General features: G+C 40.4%; 1 protein-coding gene and 1 long non-coding RNA gene across 18 annotated transcripts in view; one reads left to right on the plus strand and one right to left on the minus strand.

Annotated features, from left to right (window-relative positions):
• The first annotated feature begins 2,407 nt into the window (after positions 1-2,407).
• LOC143268896 (uncharacterized) lies at positions 2,408-11,343 on the plus strand. Its single transcript, XR_013045081.1, has 2 exons — positions 2,408-2,554; positions 9,797-11,343. It is a non-coding gene; the product is annotated as an uncharacterized LOC143268896 (long non-coding RNA).
• The window catches only part of Hivep2 (HIVEP zinc finger 2), a 192,543-nt gene continuing 177,179 nt past the window's right edge, over positions 7,194-22,557 (minus strand). For all 17 annotated transcript variants that reach the window (XM_076552722.1, XM_015995585.3, XM_076552719.1 and 14 more), the window contains 5 exons: positions 21,517-21,671; positions 18,211-18,386; positions 15,421-15,522; positions 13,822-14,717; positions 7,194-9,660 (listed from right to left, as the gene is read on the minus strand). In XM_076552722.1, coding sequence (XP_076408837.1) covers positions 8,836-9,660; positions 13,822-14,717; positions 15,421-15,522; positions 18,211-18,386; positions 21,517-21,671 — 2,154 coding nt within the window. In that variant the 3' untranslated portion in view covers positions 7,194-8,835. The remainder of the gene's footprint in view (positions 9,661-13,821; positions 14,718-15,420; positions 15,523-18,210; positions 18,387-21,516; positions 21,672-22,557) is intronic.

A 22,557-nucleotide genomic window follows, 5' to 3' on the forward strand; every position in this document is an offset into this window, starting at 1 on the left:
AGACAGAGAGAAGTGGGTGGGAAGGGAGGATTATCAGTGTAAATTTGGAAAGAAATAAATTACCATTCCAAAATACCATTCCTGCTCATTCCTGCCATCTTTACCCACGCAGCGGCCTTGTTTATATTGGTGTTTATAGTAACTGGTTGGCTTCAAACTAGTTATTTTAATTTTGAGGTCTCGCTCATGGTTAAGGAATGTGAAAAGGAGGTTTCTATGGTGATGATTTCACTTTAAAATTAAGGTGCAGCTGATTAATCTCCCCCCATCCCATCTCCAGCACAGGGAATGATTAACACAGAGAGCTAGGCTGGTTAGGGGATACAACTGTTAATAAGTATTTCATTGCAGAATTTTCCTTGGAATTTTTAGCTCTTGTTTTGTTATTGTTGTTGTTCAGGAAGGTAGGACAGAGAAGTTATTTTTATTCATGAAATTTACTTAGACTGGACCAAAATCTTTAGAGAGAAAGAAAGGATTACAAGTGGCGATGTGGTTGGCTTTGCCTTGTGAAGACATTGTTGTGTGGTTGCTTCTGCCCTCCTGTACTCTAGAAACCCTTGAGTGAAAGGGAAAAGCCATCTCAACAGTGGAATCAGAGCTCATGGCTGGTCAGCCTAAATGGTAAAGTAAACACAAAAACTGACACATAGCACTTAAATATTTTAAGTTCAACATACACTTACCATTTTGCTGTGTGGTATATCTATACCATCTTTCCTTTCTGTATAAGTCTGAGACTGGAGGCCCAGCCAGGAAGCCAGGGAGCTGGAGGAGTCCAACTGTTTAGCCCCCTAAGTTCTAGCTGTAATCCATTTAAAAAGAGTTTAAAGACATTCAAAACCACTGGGTGGGGAGAGTCAATTTCACTTTTACTTTTATTCATGTTTTCTATATGTGCACACACAATTCAATGGCAAATTTCCAACAAGCTGTCCTTATTATGTCTTCCCCACACATTAACTTAATAGACATGGGTATAAACATCATTTTACATTCATATTCCATATATTAATATAGGTTTATAACTAGAATTATACATACAACTTGCATAAATTTGCATGGGTATCGAGTCCAACTATACATATCAGCTGTAATTGACTTGAAGTAACAGGAAGAGCTCAAAGTTAGGGAGCCTCTCATTTCAGTATTAACTTCTGATAATAAAATTTGTCTTATTATGTCCCCACATGCCCTGCTCTCTCTTAGTATGTGATTATTCTAGGGGGTTCCCTGGGCTTGTTGTTTTGTTTATGTTCTACTCTCCCCTGGTAACCACCTTCACACCCTAACAACTGTGCTACACCCCAACACCTTCAGCTGAATGGGAAGTCCCTCTTCATCCTTCAGACTCACTTGCCTGGTATCTGTGATCACTTTTTAACGATGAGTCCCTTACTAAAGCCTTGCAATGCCATCGTTGTCATCTCTTATCCCCATACCCCTTGGTCAGCTTAACAGTATAGCACAGAGTCAGTAAATACTTTTGAATGGAGGAGTGAAATAATGAATGAGGAACTTCCTTTGTTCCTTACCTTCAGATACAAATCAACATCAAAGAAATAAGTTACAGAATGAACGATTCTGGAGTCAGGCCAACCTGGGTTTGAAATGCAGCCTGTCGTATTATACAACTTGTGTTTCTTTTCTTCCAGTACTTTAGTGATCAGGGAAATGCTCACTGTGACAATGCTTGGTAAGGACTATCAGAAGTAATTAACAGATATCACGCCTAAGACGGTAGATATTAATGTAGAAGGCAGGAAAGCTAGCATGATCCCTTTTCATAGGACTGTCCATGGGTGCATCCCCCAAGACTGAGATTTACATAGAAACAAGACAACTTTATTTTATAATGGAGATCAAAGCGTTTTCTTATCCTTTGTTAACCTAAAAGGGTGCTACATGTGATTGGGGAATGAGGAAAAAGGATGATGGTCAATCCAACCTGATGGGGCTTCTGGGTAGCCAGTGTACTTATGGTAAGAATACCAAAATCCTACCAAAAATCACTACCACATTTTGTCACTTCTCTAGGCACTTTGGATCATTCCTAGGGTTAGACATTCAGAGGGCAGACTTGGTAACTATATACCATCTTAACATAGAGGCAAGAGGTGTTTCTTTGGAATTTAAGTTTACCCTGGGAAATGAAGACAGCGAAGTGTTCAGTTTTACATGTTCACTTATATGCTGTCAGCAAAAGAACAGGGCAACACTTCCAGGGTGGTGGCAGATACCTCCCTTCACAGACCTGCATTCCACACTGAGTCAGAGTCCTTCTTGGAGCCCAGTCCCAGCCCTTTCCCCTTAGGCCTGTAGAGGCATGCAAATTTACACAGAGGCAGACTGAGAGAGCCCACATCAGTCTGAAGAATATGATGTATATTCCATTGTGACATCAGCAAGTTACAATGGAACTACAATCTATCTCTCTCTTCAGAAGAGCATACTTTGGCTATTAGCAAGATTCCCCAGGCCCAAAACTCAACCAAATGAGGAGCCATCGGCAGGGCTAAATGATGCAAATTTCTCACTGGACACATAGTGACAGGTATTGGTCACAGGTTCTGTGTTAGATATTTGGCTTGGTTTGTGTTGCCGTCCATCATTATTTCCCCAGCAACAAGAATAGAGTGGTCATGTAACCAGTGCTCAGTTTTTGTCAAGTGAATGAATACACCTAGAGACATTCAACAAGGGTGACATGTAGCTTCCACAGATTGCTGTCCCATTCCAAAGCCACTAGCCACACATGGCTGCAGAAGTCTAAGCTAAATATATGTGGAAACAAATTAAGATTTTAACTTCTCAGTTGTACACACCATGCTTCAAGTGCTCAACAGCCTTGTGTAGCTAAGGGGCATTTTTTTGTGTTTGCAAAGTACAAATACGGAGTGATCTCATCACTGCTGAAAGTTTTATTGGTCTTTAATGCTTTAAAAATCAGCTACCCAGGGCCAGAAGATGGCTTAATATGTACAGGTGCCTGCTACGCGAGTCAGGGGTGTAACTATCCTGCCTATACATCCTGCCTGGCTACAGGCCAATCAGTGTTTTATTTATCAATCAATCATCCACAGCACTTCCCCTTTTACTTTTTTTTCAAAAAGGAAGGTTTTAAATTTAACATAGTAAAAGTACATATAATAAAACAATTATCAAGCAAGAATTATAGTTACAATATCTAGTCTATAATATCTAGTCTATTTGTATTTGTCAGAATTAAAGAAGATATCCTATCCTATATTTGTGAGTCTAAGGTTTCATATCTAACTTATCTTTTGTCATAACTAAGGAAATTATAACCATCTAGTCTTCAACTACATCAAAGACCTCAGAAGGATATACTGTTACCTAAGAAACAGTAGAAAGGATACAAGCAATTTTCGGGAGTCTTGTGAGAACAGACAGAGACATCACCTAATGTTTAGTTTGACCCCCAGAACTTATGTAAAAATGGAAAGAGAGAACTTAGTTCATAAAATTGATATCTAGTCTCCACATGAATAGCTTGGCATGCATTCCACATGCACATATCATGCACATGCTCCCAGTTTAAAAAAAATTGAACTGCCTTCTGTTTTAATAACTAGGCACGTCTGCTTCATCCACTTACTTCTTTCGTTTGTGACTGTTGGATGAGAGAATGGACGAAAGTTCTCATAGAAAGGCTAGTCCACATTATGTAATTATTACTGAAAATGTCTTTGTAGAAGGTTGTTCTTGATCAATGTGGTAGGGTTCTCGAACCATGTACACTGTACTTGTAATTGTTCCTATAGATACAAGAAGTTGCCCTGAGGATAGCAGCTTTGAGCGTTAGTGCCTAGCATTACCATCAAACTTAAGCCATAGTAAAGCATATTCATGGAACTGGGCTTTGAAGTCCTTTGATGCCTTATAGTCAGAATAGACCTCCAGGCAGACACACTGAGAGGAGGGATGCCCAGGACTTCTCACTTAATGAAGCCCCTGGTGCATATCCTTCTTGGAACTGGGCTCTTGTCTGTAACTGAAGATAGCTTTTAGGAGGCTAAAGATGGCCATCGGCTTTCCTTGGCAGAGCAACTGCTCAGAGCAAGGGGCTCTGACGATGAGCTCAGAAAGTCAGCCCACTATCCAAGTAACCACAAGCTTTGTTCCCATTGGAGAAGGCACGTTGGACCTCCCATGCCACTCTCTTACTAAGACAAAATGGCTTAGCTTTTTCATGTTTCCTCTGAGGACAGCAGCTGCCAGCGATCATTCCATGAACTCTTGAGTATTTTTACAGAAAAATTATTTCAAAATGCTTTGTTCTTTATCATAAGTTGTAATGAAATAATTAAAAGAAAGTATCATCCAGGGGTTGTATGCTTGGGGCTGGAAAGATGGTTTAGTAAGCATGGGTGCTTGCAACCAAGTCTGATGATCTGAGTTCTATTCCTGGGACCCACACTGGAAGGAGAGAACAGGCTCCTGCCAGTTGTCCTATTTCCTCTCATTTGCCCACCTGTGCCATGGCACCTGTGCCCACAAATTAATTAATAAATGAATGAATGAATGAATGAATGAATGAATGTAATAGTAAGCATTGTTCTTAACCGTTCTATTTTTGTTGAGATAAAATTTCATTCGTATCAAGCCATATTTATTAAATCTGTGCTCATCCAAGACAACAAAGTTTGAATTCTGGTTGAAAAAAAAAAGGCTATGGTCAATTGCTGATTCTTAAATACCTTATAATCACTTAGTGAATAGAGGAAATCTGCTAGTTTGGCTCATTTTGATAAGCAGTTTACCTTTGAAGGTGACCCTAGTTTTAGCTAAACAATGGATATGAGTGTGTATAGGTAAGACGACCCTTAGAGAATTTTAAAAAAATCAAAGATTAGATTCTTCTCTTTGTCCATATTTAGCTATACCTTAATGGAAAATGAAATCATTTCTGTCATGTCCCTGAGTGCTACCACAAAGCAAAGCCTGTCTTATTACTGCGTATCTAGCATAGGTTCCTGTGCAGTCAGAAACCGGCAGGTATGTTGGCCTGTACAATGACAAACAGCCCCAGAAAAGCAAAGCAACCCTGTGGTAAAGGTGACACAGCCCTAATTGGTCACCGTTCTAAACTAATAATCTTGGTTACCCATCATGGAGATGGCCTGCATGCTTCTTGTGCCCTTCTGAACTTATTTGACCTTAGCGACTCTGACTGGAAATAAGGAGGCAACAGTAACCAGCTATCTGTCATTGAAGAGCAGAGGTTTGCAGAGGCAGAAGGCTGCAGTGTGAGCCTTCCTTTGACCTTGGACCTGTGTTTCTGTCTTCACCGGTATATAGGTTTTTTAAAAAAGGATGGTTAGTTTAAAATTTTGTAATATTTTTATGACAAAGCTTCTATAATGCTTCTAAGTAGTTATTAAGTCACTGTAGTGTTGTCTTTCTCCTAGAAATTATATGTACATATATTTGTAGGTATATGGGCACAAATGTTGGTGCCCATGCATGTGAAAGCCAGAGGTGAACCTTGGCTTTAATTCCTCAAGTTCTGTCCATCTTGCCTTTTGAGAGTCTCTCATTTGGGTGACAGCTCATCAAGCAGGCTAGGTTGGCTGGCTTGTGTGTCCCAAGGTTCCTTCTTCCTCCTCCTCCCCAGCACTATGATTATCACCATATACTTTCTTAATGGAAATTTTAAGTTTTTGACCATTTCATTCATGAGCACTGTATTTACATTTAACATTTCTTCTTTCCCTCCCTTGCTTCATGACCTCTTCTATAGTTTTATATTCATATATATTATAAAATATGTATAAGACACACACACACACACACACACACACACACACACACACACACACACACACACAATCACAAAGGTTACTTTCTTGTTCCAGTCTTTCTCCCTTTGCCTTCCAGACTAGAAAACAAGATGCTGCTCTGTTTTCTTCTAGCTGTGCACACTCTGCCAGGCCCCCCTGGAACCAGCCTCACACTGCTCACTTTTTATGCATGTATAGCGTCACACATCCTGGATCACAACCCCTGTACTTTCCCTAGTGTGCTCCCTATTAGAATATAGACTACAGAAAGCAAGGGTCTATTTTGTTCTGTACTGTACACCCAACTCACAGAATAGTGCTCCATTGCAGGTGATGAGAAAGTTATGTTGAGTTTGTCAATGTATTATTTCCAGGTTGTGTTCCACGGCTGTGATGGCCCCTCTCTTCCTGCTTGCAAAACTATGGTCCTGATGTCAAATCCTGGTTACTACAAACCACACCCAGTGTAGATTTTAATGCTACTGTTTGCTCACATATAAATCTCTACTACTTACGTGAACTTCTAGAAAGCAAACTCACCCATTCTAGATGCCCATCATCTTCTCAGCTCATAGTAGGTACTCAAGCAGCATTGAGCAATGAACGAGTGAACAAAGAAATAATTGATTATGTAAAAGCAAAGGGCCAGAATCTCCCCACCCCTTGTCTCTTTCTCCATCTCTGTCTTTCACATCACAGGATGTCACAGGAGTGAGACAAAACTCTCCATAAGGAATCAAAATGCTTTGGGGATTCTTAGGCTGGCTGGTTGCGCTGACCTTCCTTCCATTCACCTTTGTAAAAACATAGTTAGCAAAGACCGTCTGACTCATAAAACAAAACACGTAAGGTTTAAATCCACCAACTTGAGATTTTTATCATTAAAAACACAGAGAGATTTTGACCTTTTATGGTCATTTTTATTACTTTTATTACTAAAAAGATTCTGGTCTTTTCTTTAGAATCCCCATGATTTGTGGATATTTTATGGTATATTTGTGTTGGTTTTTTTTTTTTTTTGACTTCAGAAACAAAGCAAAAGGAGACTTTTCTAGTGGAATTGATTTACACCTGTGTCTGTGCACGGAGAGGGGGATGGGAATGATCCGAGAGTCTACTCAGACATAGTGCACGCTCCCCAGGCTCAAGATTCTGCTTGGGTGACACCACTTCTCAGGAGTGCCACCTATGCTAAACCAATGACACTGAAGCCAATAGCTGTCTTGCCACTTGTTAAAAGACTATCTGCACTGGGCATGCCTCAGGATGGAAAGAACCCAGCAATTAAAATCATGGAGTGTAGGTTAACAGCACCAAAATCCTCTAAGAAACAAAATCAGAAATAAACTGTAACCCCCCCCACACACACACACAAGAACTAGACACCTCAAGCATGTAATTGTATATTTATTTCTCTTTTTAAAGAACACTCCTTAATGTAATTCAATATACAAACTTGGTTTCACAGAATTATAATCCACTATATAGCACAAAGATAACCCAGATTGTGTGTGCGCATGCACATACATGTGCGTGCGTGTGCACATGTTGCTGTACCCCCCCTCCCTCTGCTCCGCTCTTCTGGACCTGCAAAGGCTCTTCCCACCTTCAACACTGACCAAAAGCCGTTCTGAAGGTTATCTACAAAAAACTTCCTCCTCCCAAGAGCTGCTTTCTCTTGAAGGCTTCTCTTCTTCATTCCCCCTGAGACAGCCAGGAGAGACACTCTTTCCCTGTAGGAAGGGCAAGGCGGCATCCCCTAATGCTGATGTTAACCCTGTAACCACACGAACAGGCTGATGGGAAGAGCCGGGGAGCAGGTCTCCATCCCCCTTCCCCGCTTCCACACCCAACCCTCAAGTCCAAGTGCAATCCCTCCATGCAGCCTTAGTTCCAGTCACTATCCTGTGCAGCAAGAACCAAGATTTTCAAGTCCAGGTCTTTTCCACAGGCAGCGCACAGCACTGCCTACCAAGCCACCGGGCCGGCCGATAACCAAGCTCTACACAGTCCCATGTGCTCTGTCATTTTAATTTTTAAAGACACCCTAGCAGAGGTCTGTGGCAACCTCGTGTCCAACTGAGTTACGCAAAACTGCACCAATGATGCACTTGTACATATTTACATGGGGCGGAATGTTTTTTCCCATATTTTTAGATGAGTATATAGATCAACATGTTCACAGAAGACCAAATACTTTTAATATTATTTATAACTGATTTATAAAGCTTTGAAAAAACTCACAATAGCACATTGTTTACTTTAATGCTTTACGGTACTATCCATTTAAAATCACAATCAGCTCTTAAGTTACTGTCAGTCCAGCAAACGAGACAGAAAGAATTTACAAGTTAAGAACCAACGGATACGTCCTTTATCTTTTTTTTTTAATAACTAATGCATAAGTGCAGAATAAGATATTCTAGCTTAAATATCTTGCTTACAATGGACATTTCTGTTCTAGTTACGCAACAGTAAATCCATGCTTCACATAGAAAAGCAATCCACAACATTAAGAAAAAATGTACAATTTATGAAACAAAATAAATATTAGTATTACAGAATCAGAGCTGTACATAAAAGCTGTTCAGTTTTTTATCATATAAAAATATGTTTTAGTGCAACCTCACATATATATTGATGCTGTTTTGCTTTACACCATTTAGATCCAAGTGTCCAAAAGAGGAAAGAAATTACATTTATTACAAAGCAGATACACAAATTCTAAAATATGTACAAATTACTGCTAAAAAATGCTTATAAGAATATAAGCAAAGTAAAGAAAAGGCACAAACATCTGTACAATTTTAAAAGTACCAGACCCAATAGGTTAATTTCAAATTTTGTTTGGTCAGGCTCAAGATGACTTGTTGATTTACCTAATTGTTTTCAAAACAACAAAAGTATTTATAATAGCCAACTATTGTAACTTAGGACAGGCATGCTATCAACTCGGTTACCTCTATTCCTAGAAAAACAAAAACAAGAAAAAAGGGGAAATATGGAAATGAACGTGTCCATGCAACTCAGATCAATGTAGTTGATTCTTCTCTGATGAAGGTTCTTTACCTTCCTCTGTGCTTAAAGATAATTCCTTGCTGCTAGGAAAGTCCGCCTTCTTCTCATCCACGCTGCCCTTGCTGTAAAATGTGGAGTGAGCGCCTGCAGTCTGTGATGGTGCGAAACTGTCCTTTTCACCATCATGTAAGTCAGGGTGGGCGGCTGAGGTACAAGGCTGACCTGGCTCAGGCCCGCTAAAGTGTCTCATGCTGATGTGTGCACTTTCCAAGGGTTTCTGGTGGGGCTCGTGCCCCCACGTGGGCTGATCGGCCCCAAGCAGAGCTGCCTCTTCTGTGGCAATCCGGAGTGAGGCGATGGCTTTTGTACAAGTCTGTATGTTCTCTTCCTGTTCCCTCTCGGTGGCATTTAGGCTGTCTTCTGAAGTACTCTGTTTCATCAATAGCCGTGGGGAGGAGGGTGAGCTAGGTAGACCAGATGACTGCAAAACGGGAGGGGCTTGTTTCTCATGCCGCCTGGAAAGGGTATAGGGATCCTTAGTGAAGGCCTCCCCTGGTGCTCCTTTCTTCTCCTCAGAGCCCTCCATGGGCAGAGGCAATGTGGGTGGAGGATGTAAACCAGAAAGGGCCGGTGGCATGGAGTGAACCATCTGGATCCCACCAACTGGCACCATGGGGATAGGAGCTCGGACTTGCTGCTGAGAGTGAAGAGGAAGATGACTGAAGACATAGTCAGTAGGACCCTCAGGGAAAAGGCTGGAGCCGTGATGTTCATAAGCACCTTCTTGGTCTCCATAGAGACTAAAGTAAGGAACCTGAGGTAATCCTCTTCTGAGATTCTACAGGGGAAAAGAAAGCACAGAGTTCATACCTGACCACTTTCCATTCTTGAGCTAAACTTCCTCCCTCTCTACCTCTCTTTTCCCCTTTATCCCTCCTTCCCTCGCTCCCTCCCTCCCCCCTTCCCTCCTTCAGGATGCCCAACATCTAGGAAGAACTTCTCAAAACTAACAGATTTCTCAGCTGTCTCTGATGAAGGTGTCGGCCTCTGGACGGTGGCTTTTGTTTGTAAACAGCAGAGCACTAAAGCATCCCGTGTATTTCCCACTAGGCACGAAGTCACGTGCTGCCTGTTTTCCTCATAAGAGCAAATGAAAAGAATGGATTCACCAGGAAAACAACTAACAAACATAAAAGCAACCAACAAACAAAGCGGAAAAACAAAAACAAAACAAAAATAAACAACTAGCAAATATTAATGGGATTGAATCTAAAAGGAAATAGGACTACCAACTATTTATGCCTTAGGCTGAGCTGAAGGACATTCCTGGGACTAGGTATAAGTGACAAGTTGGCAACAGGCTTTTAGGAAATGGTTTTTCACACAAAGGATGGCTGGGTGGTTATGAAAAACCGCAATGCACTGGCCTACAGGAATACATCCCTACTCAGGAGAGGTCCCTTTGTGCTGAGTACTGATCTAGTGGAGGACGTCCCTACTGAGGAGAGGTCTTACTGTGCAAGGCACCGACCTACAAGAATGCATAAGAAGAGGCCCAACAAAGAATGCAGGTTTCTTCAAGTCCTAGTTCAAGACCAAATCTTATAGAAATAGCCGTGCTTAAAAGGAAGCAAGTGTAGTTAACCATCATGTGTGTTTAAGAGTTAATCATTTATATTCAATTTATAGCTGGAAATTAAAGATGATTATGCCTTAATTCCTCTGTTGATATTACTTATAACAAAAATGTCTTCTTGAAAATTAAGTAAGAGTATTTAGAAATCGGAACCAGAATTCCAGATTTCATGGTTTTAGTCCTGAAATGAAGGCTTTATTTTTTATGCTTGTTTTTGTAGCAGAACATAACTCAGATTGCCAGATTATCAGGCTCTAGTAAATCTATCAGATTTTCAATTGCTATGATTCATCAATAATAGACTGAATTGTTTGTTTACATAAGAACTCAAGATAAATTAAAAAATTGTCAAGTATAGCGTAATCTAGGAAAGTGATCTTAAAAACTGTTGTTATTCATCTCAAGGATGTCTCAGCTCTCAGATTCAAGGACTGACTCCTACCATTAAGGATTCACCCAGTTCTATTTAGATTTGAGCCTGGCTCAGGAACGATAAATTATGCATATGCCTGCTACTGTGTGCCATGCTTGGAATTTGTTGTGCTCTGGGCTGCATCTTATCCAAGCTACTGACAGATGGTTTATTCTGTAACACAGATGAAATAGTCTAGTCACCAGCCTCGGGATCACTAGGACCTCACAAGCTAGGATGGGTGAACATTGCAGGGCTCGAGAAGAATCCCCTAAGTGTTGTGTCCACATGAACTCTGTCCCTTCATTCTGCTTTAAAAAAGAGCAAGTCTTAATCAAATACCAGTTAAGGCAGAGGAATCCTAATGCTTGTGAGAGCAAGCAATCTCCAAAGAAAATGAATTCTTTGTAAATCATAGTTATCAGAGATTTAAGGATTAAAATAAAAGGTGACTTGGTCATTTTTCCATTTTACTGTTATGTTTCCATTTGTTCTTTGTGCCATCCACTGCATAGACCTCATGAGAGTACAGATCTTATAAGTCTACTGAGGAAGGAATCAGCAAGAAGACACTAGGAGAGATGTGCCATTACACAAAACTACTTGAGATCCCCGACTGCAGACTGATGGGAGTGATGTTTCTAAAACTAGAACACACTCCATGTGTCCTAAATCCAACACAATCTTGTGCTCTCGACAGACATGTGAGATTCAGACCGTCGCTGATCAGAAGGGAAGTGATGACCATAGTGACTGAATGAAGAAAACACACATGCTCTTCAATTCTCTTATCTATCGGAAGGTATTAGGGGAGGAATCCTAGCAGTGCATGTTGCCCCCTCTAAATCTGTTCTCTGGCCCTAAGTTCAGACTAAACCAATGATTTCTTATGCAAGAGTGAGCGTCAGGGTCCCATCACACCGAAGCCACTTCCCTGTAGAGTCTCCATCACTGTTCACAAAAAGACAAGCTACTGGTCACAAAATTATAGAAAAGGGGCTATGGTTAGTTGTATTCCGGTTTGGTGTTTTTGTATATGATTAGAGAAAATAGAGAGAGCAAAGCCTGCACCTGACAGAGCAGTCAGGTGAGACACCTCTCCGAGAAGAGTCAGGTCTGTTTTGCTCTGACCACGAGCGTCTTGTTCACACATCATAGAAAGATGAAAAGTCTCCCTGTTTATCCAAAGGGGATGAGTCAACATCACCAGAACTGCACTAGGTAGCAAGCCAAAGGCTGTGTCAGTGATGAAGTCTAACAGCTCTGTGAGATGTGCAGATATTTTAAAAAGAAACAATAACAAAACAGACAAAACACCACACAAAAATTAGGAAAAAACGCAATAACTGATTAAACCAATTTCCTTCCAACTACTTTGCAGTCAATCAGAGGTCCAAAATTAGATGAATTCTTTTATTGTTTAATTCCTTTAATTAATTAGTTAATTAATTCCTTAATTGCTTTGCTCGAGTTTAACAGCTTGTTAAATCAATGGCTCTGTTTTCATGATACCATTGCCTGACAGAGCTCCACCACCTCATACAGGCCAGTTGTGGTCCATTTGGCCAAATGCTGAACCAAAAGCTTCAGGGATGATGGGTGAGGACTGGTTTGGCACACGCTGCCAGCATCACTATGTCTCCATCAGAGGAAGCATTTAACGCTACCCCAGAAGGATTTCCAGCTTCCCATTCATGATGAAGCGACTTATGCTTCACAAGATACAGACACTTGCAGAGATGTGGTGCTTTCTCTTAGCTTGCCAATTTATTGGCTTGAAATCAGTCATGTCCAGACTGCTGGGCATGTCTCTGCAGGACTGCAACATCAAGATGAACTTTGTACCCGATTTATGAAAAGAGGGTGATGAGGACGGAAAGAGGAAAGCGGGGAGCTTTCCTGAAGTTTGACAGTGACAGTGTGAACTTCCGACTCAAGACAGCGGTAGGTGATGAGAGGGAGGGAACTGGCCACAGCGGTAGGGATAGACAGAGCCAGGAGTTGGCAATGGCTTCTATCACTGAGAAAGACCATGCTATGTCAGACAGAACACAGAGCAAAGAGAATACAGACAGGAATCAAGATCCGGAAACTAAAGCCGCTCTTAAAGCAAACAAACCCAGAAGACGGCACGCCTCTGTGCTGTCTGCCCTCTGACAGCCATCCCAGGATGGAAAGAGACACCGAGATCTGCTGGGCTAGGCTGTGGAATGAGGCAGAGCAAGGCTTTTCTACAGCTTTTTACTAAACCTGTGGTTCCAGTAGGGTCTATGGCCACCACTGTTGCCACGTTAGTTTATAGGAAAGGCAAACACCAGAAGCCTCCAAATAGTCTCCAAGTTCTCTGATTGCTCATTCTCTGGGCCTGCATTTTCACTTAGCATCTCTCCCAGGTGATAACAACAACAAATGCAGAAACCTTCATGCCTATTACTCATAAGCTACTAGAGTGTCACACTGCCTTTTTCTAGGTCCTGACCATTTTCCCGTGTGCATTTTTCACATAGGACCATGCAATGAGCATATTTTTTAAAAAGCATTGCGGGAAGTCAAGGGCAAGGACTGGATCTGAGTCCTTGTCTGCTACAGAGTACATATCAATAACACTTGAGCGTCCTCATGTTTGACTATGTAGGCATGCCATTCCCAGGGCTTCACCTAAGGGTTTTGGCTCATGCCTATAATTAGTGAGCTTAGAAAACATCCAGAAGCCTTCACCTGCTCCCAGCTGGAAGTTCACTTTTGCTCTGATGCAATATTATACTTGGAACAGTGCCACAGCCACGTCACCAACACAGTGTGTAATAAAAATATCTCCTTGCTATTGGTATTAATAGGTTTCCTCCTTCCCTCAAGAGACAACCAAACAATAATAAATGCCTTACTACTATGCTGTAGGAGGTATCAGTGTTCTACAGCTTTTGTGGAAAGAGAGCTCAGGTCATACTTACAGGAGGCCCCAATACAATTGGCTCTGTTTGCAGATACTGTCCCATGGGTAATGGCGGGTTGTGATATAAAGCCCTTCTGGGAGATGGTGCTCTGATGGTGGTCATATATCTTCTCTCTCTTCTGGGAGAGAGGTCTCTTCTTGCTGTCATGTCCTTTCCAGGTGACAATGGCCTCCTTGGAGACAAATGCCTTCTTGGTGAAGCATCCCCTTGAGACATCTCTCTCCTCAATGCAGCTTCCTTTCTTGGTGACAGATGCCTCATGGGTGACAAATCTCTTCTAGGCGACAAATGTCTTCTGGGTGACAAATCTCCTTTGGGTATCAGATACCTCTTTGGCGAATTATCTCGACAGGGTGAAGAATCATATCCTGGTGAAGAATGGTGGCTAGAGGGAGAGAAGTCTCTTGGGGAGGAGCTTGGCTCTGAAGACAACATGGCCTCTTCATCCATGCAACCAGGGATGTCTAACCTGTCTTTGTCTGGCTCCGAGTCTGTACTTTTGCTCTGGAACAGCCTCTGATACTCTGTCATCTGCGTATCTTCACAAGAGTCGCTGGGTGTCATGAGCTGAGTAACCTGAATACTTGGTAGAGTAACTAAATAGCTGATCAATGAAGAGTGTCCCAGAGAGTTATCGGGAGGAACTCCATGGGGTCCAGCGCCAACATTGACAGGCAAGGAGGAGAACCGAGGAGGCTGGGGACTGGTGCTTCTTGATCTTGTCTTGGGTGTCAAGTCTCCCTGGTCATCAAAGTCATCGTCATCTTCATCATCATCATCGTTATCATCGCCATCTTCGCCATCGGATTCCTCGGCATCCGAGAACTGGTGGTCAGTGGAAATGCTGGACATGCTATGCTTCTCAGATGTTTTGTGCAAATCTTCCATGTTTTCTGAAACAATCCAACAATAACTGATTAAAATCCCCGTTTCAAGGCTAGGAGCTCACTAACTGCCCCGACACTCTTTCCTAAAGCTTTCCTAGGCCCCGTGGCCCTCTGAAACAATCACACCTCTGTACTACCCCCGAACACTCACTTGTCCCCTGCCTATTGAGTTTCATCTCTGAGAACTCCAGGACAGGATCTCTTTATTTCAGACTTCAGAGAGGTCTCATTAGAAAACTCAAGACAAACGGATGTGGCTAATATTGCTGATAAAGAAAAGCAACAGCGCTTTCACTGCTTCAGGTGCAAGTTAAATATATGAGGGTTACCTCGGGAAGTTTGCTGACCTTCAGATTCTCTACTGAGGTGAACCGTGGGTATTTTTATACTAGGTTTCCTCTAAGTAGGAATTCTAACAATTGAAATGCTTTCCATTTCCTCCAGAAGCTCCCAAAGCACATAAATCACTACCACATCCTCCTCACTCACATACACCCCTTCATGGATTTAGATAAAACTAGTTTCCTAGTAAGGCCTCCCCACCTCTTAAAAAAAAGTTACACTTGAAAGGTTTCTATTTCTCCTTAGTAGTTTTCAAGTAATTCAATGTGCCATTTTATTTCTTGCAAAGAATATTTGATAAAGTGCCATACAATCAGTGGGTCATAAAGGCCACCAGAGAGGCCGGTCAACTCAGAAAGTCACACACCTGCTTCTTCAGTTTCTGTGTCCTCTACTGATGTCATCGAGACACCCAGCTCCAGACACTTTTTCATGTGTGCTTTAGATTTCATGTGTTTCGTTAGGTTTCCTAGAAAATACAAATGAGAAAACAAGAGAATGAATTGACTATCAAACTGTGGTGGACTGATGCACAACATGTATGATGAACTAACTTGTGTATATACATTTTTCTACCCCATAAACTTATCAAAAAGAGATTCAGGCATCAATTCAGATGCATAGAGCCTGTTCCTTCATTCTGATGAAATCATCATGCTATTTTCTGTTACCATCTTGACAGTGGACCAGTATGCACCTGATTTTCAAGTGCAGGCTCCCAGAAGCCTAGGTGGAAACTCAACCCAATGAAAGCATTTCTTTTTCTCTAGTAGAGCTATGCTTACTATTAAATAAATAAATAAATAAATAAATAAATAAATAAATAAATAAATAAATACATTTTTTTACTAAAAATTACTATCTCACTTACATTATTATTAATTTGTTGCTAACATATGTAGGAATTCTATATATTAGTTTAATACCTCCAATACAAATATTACTACACCTTTATGATTCTTATCAAAACATCTTATCTACAGCTTTCTTAAGGTTCAAAATTTTTTGGCTATATTAATTCTTAAAGATGTCAGTGAACTCATCTGTTTCTGCTAGTTTGTGTGTGGATGGTATGCATAAGGGTACAGATGCTAAGTGTGGCAAGATCATTTACTGCCAGTCCCCTGTATCCATGACTTCTACATCTGGATATCCTACACCCAAGGATATTAAAAGAAAATTAAAAAACATTTTATCGGTATTGACAAGTTCAAGCTTCTTTCCTGAGTATTCCATAAACTATATGATTAAAAAAAAAACACTTGTACAGCAATTACATTGTATAAAGTATCCAAGTAACCCAGAAATTATTTAAAGGATCCAGGAGAAAGTGAGTTGTGTGTCATTAATACAGCACTTTGTACGGGGGAGTAAGTGTCTGTGGGAGGTCCTAGAATCAATCCCTCATAGACACAGAGCTAACTGTATGTCAACTGTAGTATGCTTCTGCATATATAGTATATACGAAGTGTACATATTCATATTCCGAACAGGAACTCAGTTGGGCTCTAGGCTCCCTTCCTCTTGGTAGGTCATATCTTCAGAGTAGGTTTGTAGTTAGAAGTTGGAAGTGGAAACAATCCCACCTTGGCTTTGATTTGCAGAAGCCATGAGCACCTGAGGTAGCAGATTAGATAGAGCAAAGGGAACAAGAGCATGCTGGGAGCTTGGTACAGGCAAGGAGGTACACCACACTTGTGTTCAGAGAACAAAAATCTGAAAGGTAGGTATTTCAGCAGGAGATGAATCCTGCGGGGCTTCCTAGAATGTTTTGCTCACCCCTAAATTCTGAGACCTCTAGCTTGACACTTCCAAAGGCTGACAGGGAAATTCTATTAATGATCAAATGTACACTATTTCCTGCTGATAGTCCAGACAATGGTTTCAAACCAACTTTAATCAGCTACCTAGAACTGTACTGTTTCGGCATCCGGTTTCATGCACCTCTCCTGACAGCAAACCCACATGCCCAGTGAAGACATAACCTTTGTAAGGACTGGTGGACTTGCAATGTGTCCTAAAAAAATCACACTTTTAGTTTTCTTTCCTCCTAGAGACTTCTCAGTTAGCTGGATCATGCTAAGGGAAAGGAGTATTTAAAGAACAGTGTGCTTATTTCTTTTGAAATACAAATGAATATACTCCCTCTCCCTTCTTGGACTTCAAATGAGGCATTATAGACACATAAATACCTTCCAAATAAATATCAGATGTTTGAAGACACTAAACATTTATACTTCCATCAAAAAAAAAGTACAATTTAAAATTCTGGCTACAACTGAAATCGGTATACATATCCTAAGATTATCATAATTCACGTCTGCTTTTAACTTTTGACATCAGAGCAGGTTACTTGATTTAAAGTTAAGATGTTGGAAATGAAGCGGGGTTGATGAAAGGTTGACTACAAGATACCTTAGACAGACCTGACAATTCAACATTAAGATTTTCATCCTATCACAGAATAATAGAAATATAAGTGCAGCAACCATGAGTGAAACATCTTCATGTAAATCAGCCTACTGAAACAGACATTTGAAAATGATAGAATGTTATTTCAAGGCAGGTTCAAGTTGGATGCGATTAACCATTGAGGTCTGAGAGTGAGACTTGTCTCCATGTCGATGAATACACAGAGCAGAAGCTATCAAGTCTCCATGCATAATTAATGCCGCTGTGGATGGAGGGGGCCCACCGGGGAGTCTGTGGATCTTTACATTATTTATACTCTTGAAACTGACCATGGGCACATCTTTTCTTCCCAGTTCCTTTCCTTGCTGATCCACTGCCTCTTATGTATTGTCTCCCTGCAGAATTTCAATATTGGTGCAAATCTCATCTAGCCCACATAAATTTCCCACACGAAGTAATGGCTACCCAGCACTTCTTAGCCACTTCCTTCAGAGACAACCTGCCTGGCCCTAAGTCTGTAGCTCCTAATTAGTCATAAAAGGAGCCTTACAGTCTCACATCCATCCTTTAATCCTGGACAGGAAAGAGGAAATATACCTCAGAGGGTCATATTTTCACAAACAAAATGCTCTTTATGGTTGGTGAAAGGGAATTACAAAATAGTATACAGAATCCTGAGCAACCAGAAGTTATCCTGCAACCTTTCCCCTCAAAACAACAACTCCGACAAAAATCGGGCTCCTACCTTTCGTCTTGAAAGCAAAGTTACACAGCTTGCACACATAAGGCCGGACATCAGTATGAGTGCGGATGTGTTTTTTGAGCATGCTTGGCTTCTTACAGCGGATTCCACACTCTTCACAAATGTACTTTCCACGTCCACGTCCTCTGACATACACGTAATCTTCATTTGATTTGTACCTATTTGAAGAAGAGGCAATCCACTATGATTTTTAAATACTCTTAACATGTGATACATCAAGCCAAAAGCCAATCACTGCCTGACTTTAATTTTTATGAGGGTCTTCCCCAATTATTCATCTTGACTTCTACGAACCCTGGGAAGATTTATCACTGTAAACAAAATATTATTCTAGATGGGACTACAATTTACAGATGTAGTATACAAATGTTCGAATAGGTTTACATAAGCCTAAAGAGATAGAAACCTGGACCTACTACTTTCAGGCATTAGGATAGCCTCCAATCAAGGAACATTGCTAAAAACATACCAACATATTAGGATAATCATGCTTCATGCATAATCTGATAACATGACATCATCTACAATATACATGTGCAAACACTCCTCTATATTTGCTAAAATAAGCACAATCAAGAATAGAATTCTTCCTTGCAGGTTTCCACTCTATTTTTGCAATCCTGGCACTTGAGTGCCTCAGAAATTGCAACTTTGCACAGGCTGAGCTCAGTTCACCAACTGTTGTCTGCAAATTGATCTGTTCTTCCCAGGATCATGATTCTGTACTAACATGGAGTCTGAATTCTGACTGGTTTCTTGAAGGCACTGTTGCATAATGAAAACTAGAGACTTTGGAACAAAATTAGCATTTGTTTCCCAAAGGATTTCACAGGGAGGTTTGATAGGGTATCTGAGGCCATCTAGTTTCATGAAACTGAAACGATGAAGAAGTCTTAGACAGAAGAGAAGAAACCCACCCAATGTTCTGCAACCTCATTTTGCTTAGAAAACAAGAGCACAGGATAAATCATAACACTATACACTTCTACTGCACAACTCAATGAATGGGATGATCTCTTAGACCACAGCAATGCTAGAATTTTAGATTCCATTATCACTCTGGGAAGAAAACATCCCTGGGAGTTCTTTGTTCCAACGGTAGGCAAGCATGCAAAATTCCTTGTTCATTGTGGATTTCCTTAGTGGAATTTACATCTACAGTTGGGTTTTCACTCTAAGAGGCTTGTGACTATTCTCATCTTGCTCTAGCTAATACTCCAACATACAAAGAGAAATGCAAATTTGCAGAAAGCTTTTCAAGAAGAAAAAAAAATCCATCCACATACTGGAATACCAGCTCTGCTATGGATAATACTTGATCTTAGCATTCTTGACATTTTGTACTAACCTAGGGGAAACATGAAGGTCAACGATTTTGCATGCCCTTTACCCTTTTTTAAAACACTTCAACTTTGGCTTGTTCTCCAAACTTATTTTCTTTTCACATTTGAATTTTATAATAAATCAAAGAAAATCCTCAAGCTACGAAAATATCCTCCTCCTTTCAATTTTGTTATCTGTTCTTAAGGAAGTGAAACTGTTTAAGAGGACACAGTGATTTTACAGAAAGCCAATACTCTTCAGGGAAGGATACTCCAGCTTTATCTATAGTCTGTCATCATAACTGATTAGAAACACACTTTATCCTCAAATGAAAGGGTTTATTTTCAGTGTCTTATGATTAACCCATTTCCAAAATCAAATAAAGTAAAATTCTACATAAATCTATATATGGGGAGAATGTGTTCAGATGGCCTCTTTAAACATTTATGCAGACCCACAAATCTACCTGATACATAATGGATTTTGAAAAAGAGTAATTAAAGAAACACTTATTAACCCTGTCAATTAGATAACGTGGATGATCTGGTCAGTAATTGTTGTTGTTGTTGTTGTTGTTACCATTCTACAATCAGCAATATAGGAGGTGGGAACATAGTGTTTGGAATGAATGCCTAGGTATCAGAAATTGGTAGAGAATTGGTTCCGAGATTTAAAAATGATTGGGCAAGGAATAAAAAATATATATATAAAATAAAATACTTGTACAACCTTTCTGAGTCATCAAAACACAGCAATGAGAGGTTCTCAGACATGCTTTGACTCATGTTCTCTGTGAGTGGAGATGGATTCCCCCAACATACAGTAATCCTGATGGCAGCTGGAAGCTAGTGGTACATGTGCACTATTCTGAAGAAGGCTGCTGAATAAAATAGAGTGGTCACAGAGACGACTCTGTCTCTCAGGAAAAAAAATTGCACGTTCTTCTCATTTGTGTAATGAAATGAGGGATATCAAAAAATATTGAGGCAAAGTTCATGCATACACGCAATTGTGGTGAAAAGACTCAATGTCTCAATGGGGCAAAAATCCAAGGGCAACTCAACTATCATAAACAATTCCAAATTGGTAGAACTATGAGAAATTTTATGTCCCTAATAGTCAATATTTCTATAGTAAAAGATAACATTATTTTATCCTTCAAATACTATTGAAATAAAAGTATGTTCATGAAAGTATGTAATTTATTGATAGGTTGGTGAGTTAAGACTAATAACATAATCCCCAAAATGTAATTAAAAAAATTTTTTAGCCAAAATCATAGATCTGAATTTCTCCCATGGATTACATCAAATAATATATTTCTACTGAAACATAAAACTAGCTATTACATGCACATACATTTTCTTACTTATACAAAAGAAAACCATTGGACCTTCCTACTTGAGTTTCAATGGCTCAGAACATTTGAGAAGAGGTTGTTATACACCAATAGAGACAGAGAACACGGGGAATTAAATGCAATATGATACCCTGACTTGAATCAAGAGCACAAAGGGACATGGGTAGTGAAATTGTCAGTATCTCATGAAAGTCTTCAGTTAAAAGAAATGCTTTCTTAGAAATATACAGAAGTATGTATGATTCCACTAACATCAGCACGGAATACAAATATGCCCAAATACCCATAAAATATTAAAGAACAAAGGAACTTAAGGGACACCAAGAGGCTGCCAATGTAGAAGGTTTCATATAAAATTAGAGATGTGAAAACTCAGGGCAGAGAGACTCCATGCATAGTAGGACGAGGATCACTGAGGACAAGTCTAGAAGAAAATGATTGTAGTTGCTATCTTTTCCCAGGCAGAATTCATCAATTTGACTGGGAAAGGAAACTGCGTCTGAGCTTCTGCAAGAGCACACACTATTTACCATAGGCAAACATGCAGGACCATTCACACCAATTTACAACCAAACATTTTCCATTTGGGCTTATGTGTTCCTTACCCCCCTTCAAAGATCTTAATTCGGATTGGCTCGGTTTGTTTGGATCCAAGATCTTTCTCTCCGTGCATCTCTCCTTTTCCTCTTTCCTTTAAGACATTCCCCACTAATTTCCTTTCTAGTTTGCTGCCGAACAAGAAGGGCGCATCAGGCTTCACCTGCAGGTCAAAAGAGAGAATCATTTCATGTGCTTTCTCCAGGATATCCTGGCCTACACCTCCCACACTCCTGTCCCCTCTGAACTTTACTAAGTTCCATAATAAAAGGCTATGGGTTGATTGCAGAAAACAAAGGACACTGGGATGGGGGGTGGAATCATAGGGAAAATGTATTTCTGTATAGTGAATTCAATTATTTTCTTAAGTGCACAGACATTGGTTAGTTCTCACTTTCTCTGCCCAATGTGGACAGGGACTTCCAAGGAACAGTCTACATTTTGAAATAGCAAGCCAAACCATCCATATTAAGACGTGGTTTCAAAAACCACTGAAGGCAAAATAATCAGTGACATACATGAGACTGATTAAATCTCTATTTTCTTCGTTATCAATTTGGTTTATTCATATTTTAAATTTTTTGTGTAAGGGCTAACTGTTTAGGAGCAAACCAACCAATAATAATAACTGGAGGAAGTCATTTTTGAAAAAGATATATACAATATAAATTTCAGCCAAAGACACCCTTGGATCATTGATGGCATTTGCTAATCTGAGCTCCAACACCCTTCATACTTCGTTCCCAATCTTTATTTTCCCATTTCATAAGCCCCTGAATTCCTCACGTCTGCGTTATCACTCAGGAGGACCAATGGACATTAGTTCCAGTAGCAGAATTTCCCATGTCTGGGATGAAGGAGGCACTGCCATCCTTTGAGGCTTTCCTGGGAGCCCTCAGAGCTCAGGGCAGGCTATGGCTTCTCCATCTCTAGGTAAGAGCAGATTACCGACTATTCCCTAGTATGTTTTAAGTTTTAGACCTTCTACCCTTCACTGTACAGTCTGCCTGGTATTAGACCCTTAACACACTGTGCCTTCTAACCTTGGG

Source organism: Peromyscus maniculatus, chromosome 16 (assembly GCF_049852395.1).
Source record: "Peromyscus maniculatus bairdii isolate BWxNUB_F1_BW_parent chromosome 16, HU_Pman_BW_mat_3.1, whole genome shotgun sequence".
In the NCBI taxonomy this organism is placed as follows: domain Eukaryota; kingdom Metazoa; phylum Chordata; class Mammalia; order Rodentia; family Cricetidae; genus Peromyscus; species Peromyscus maniculatus.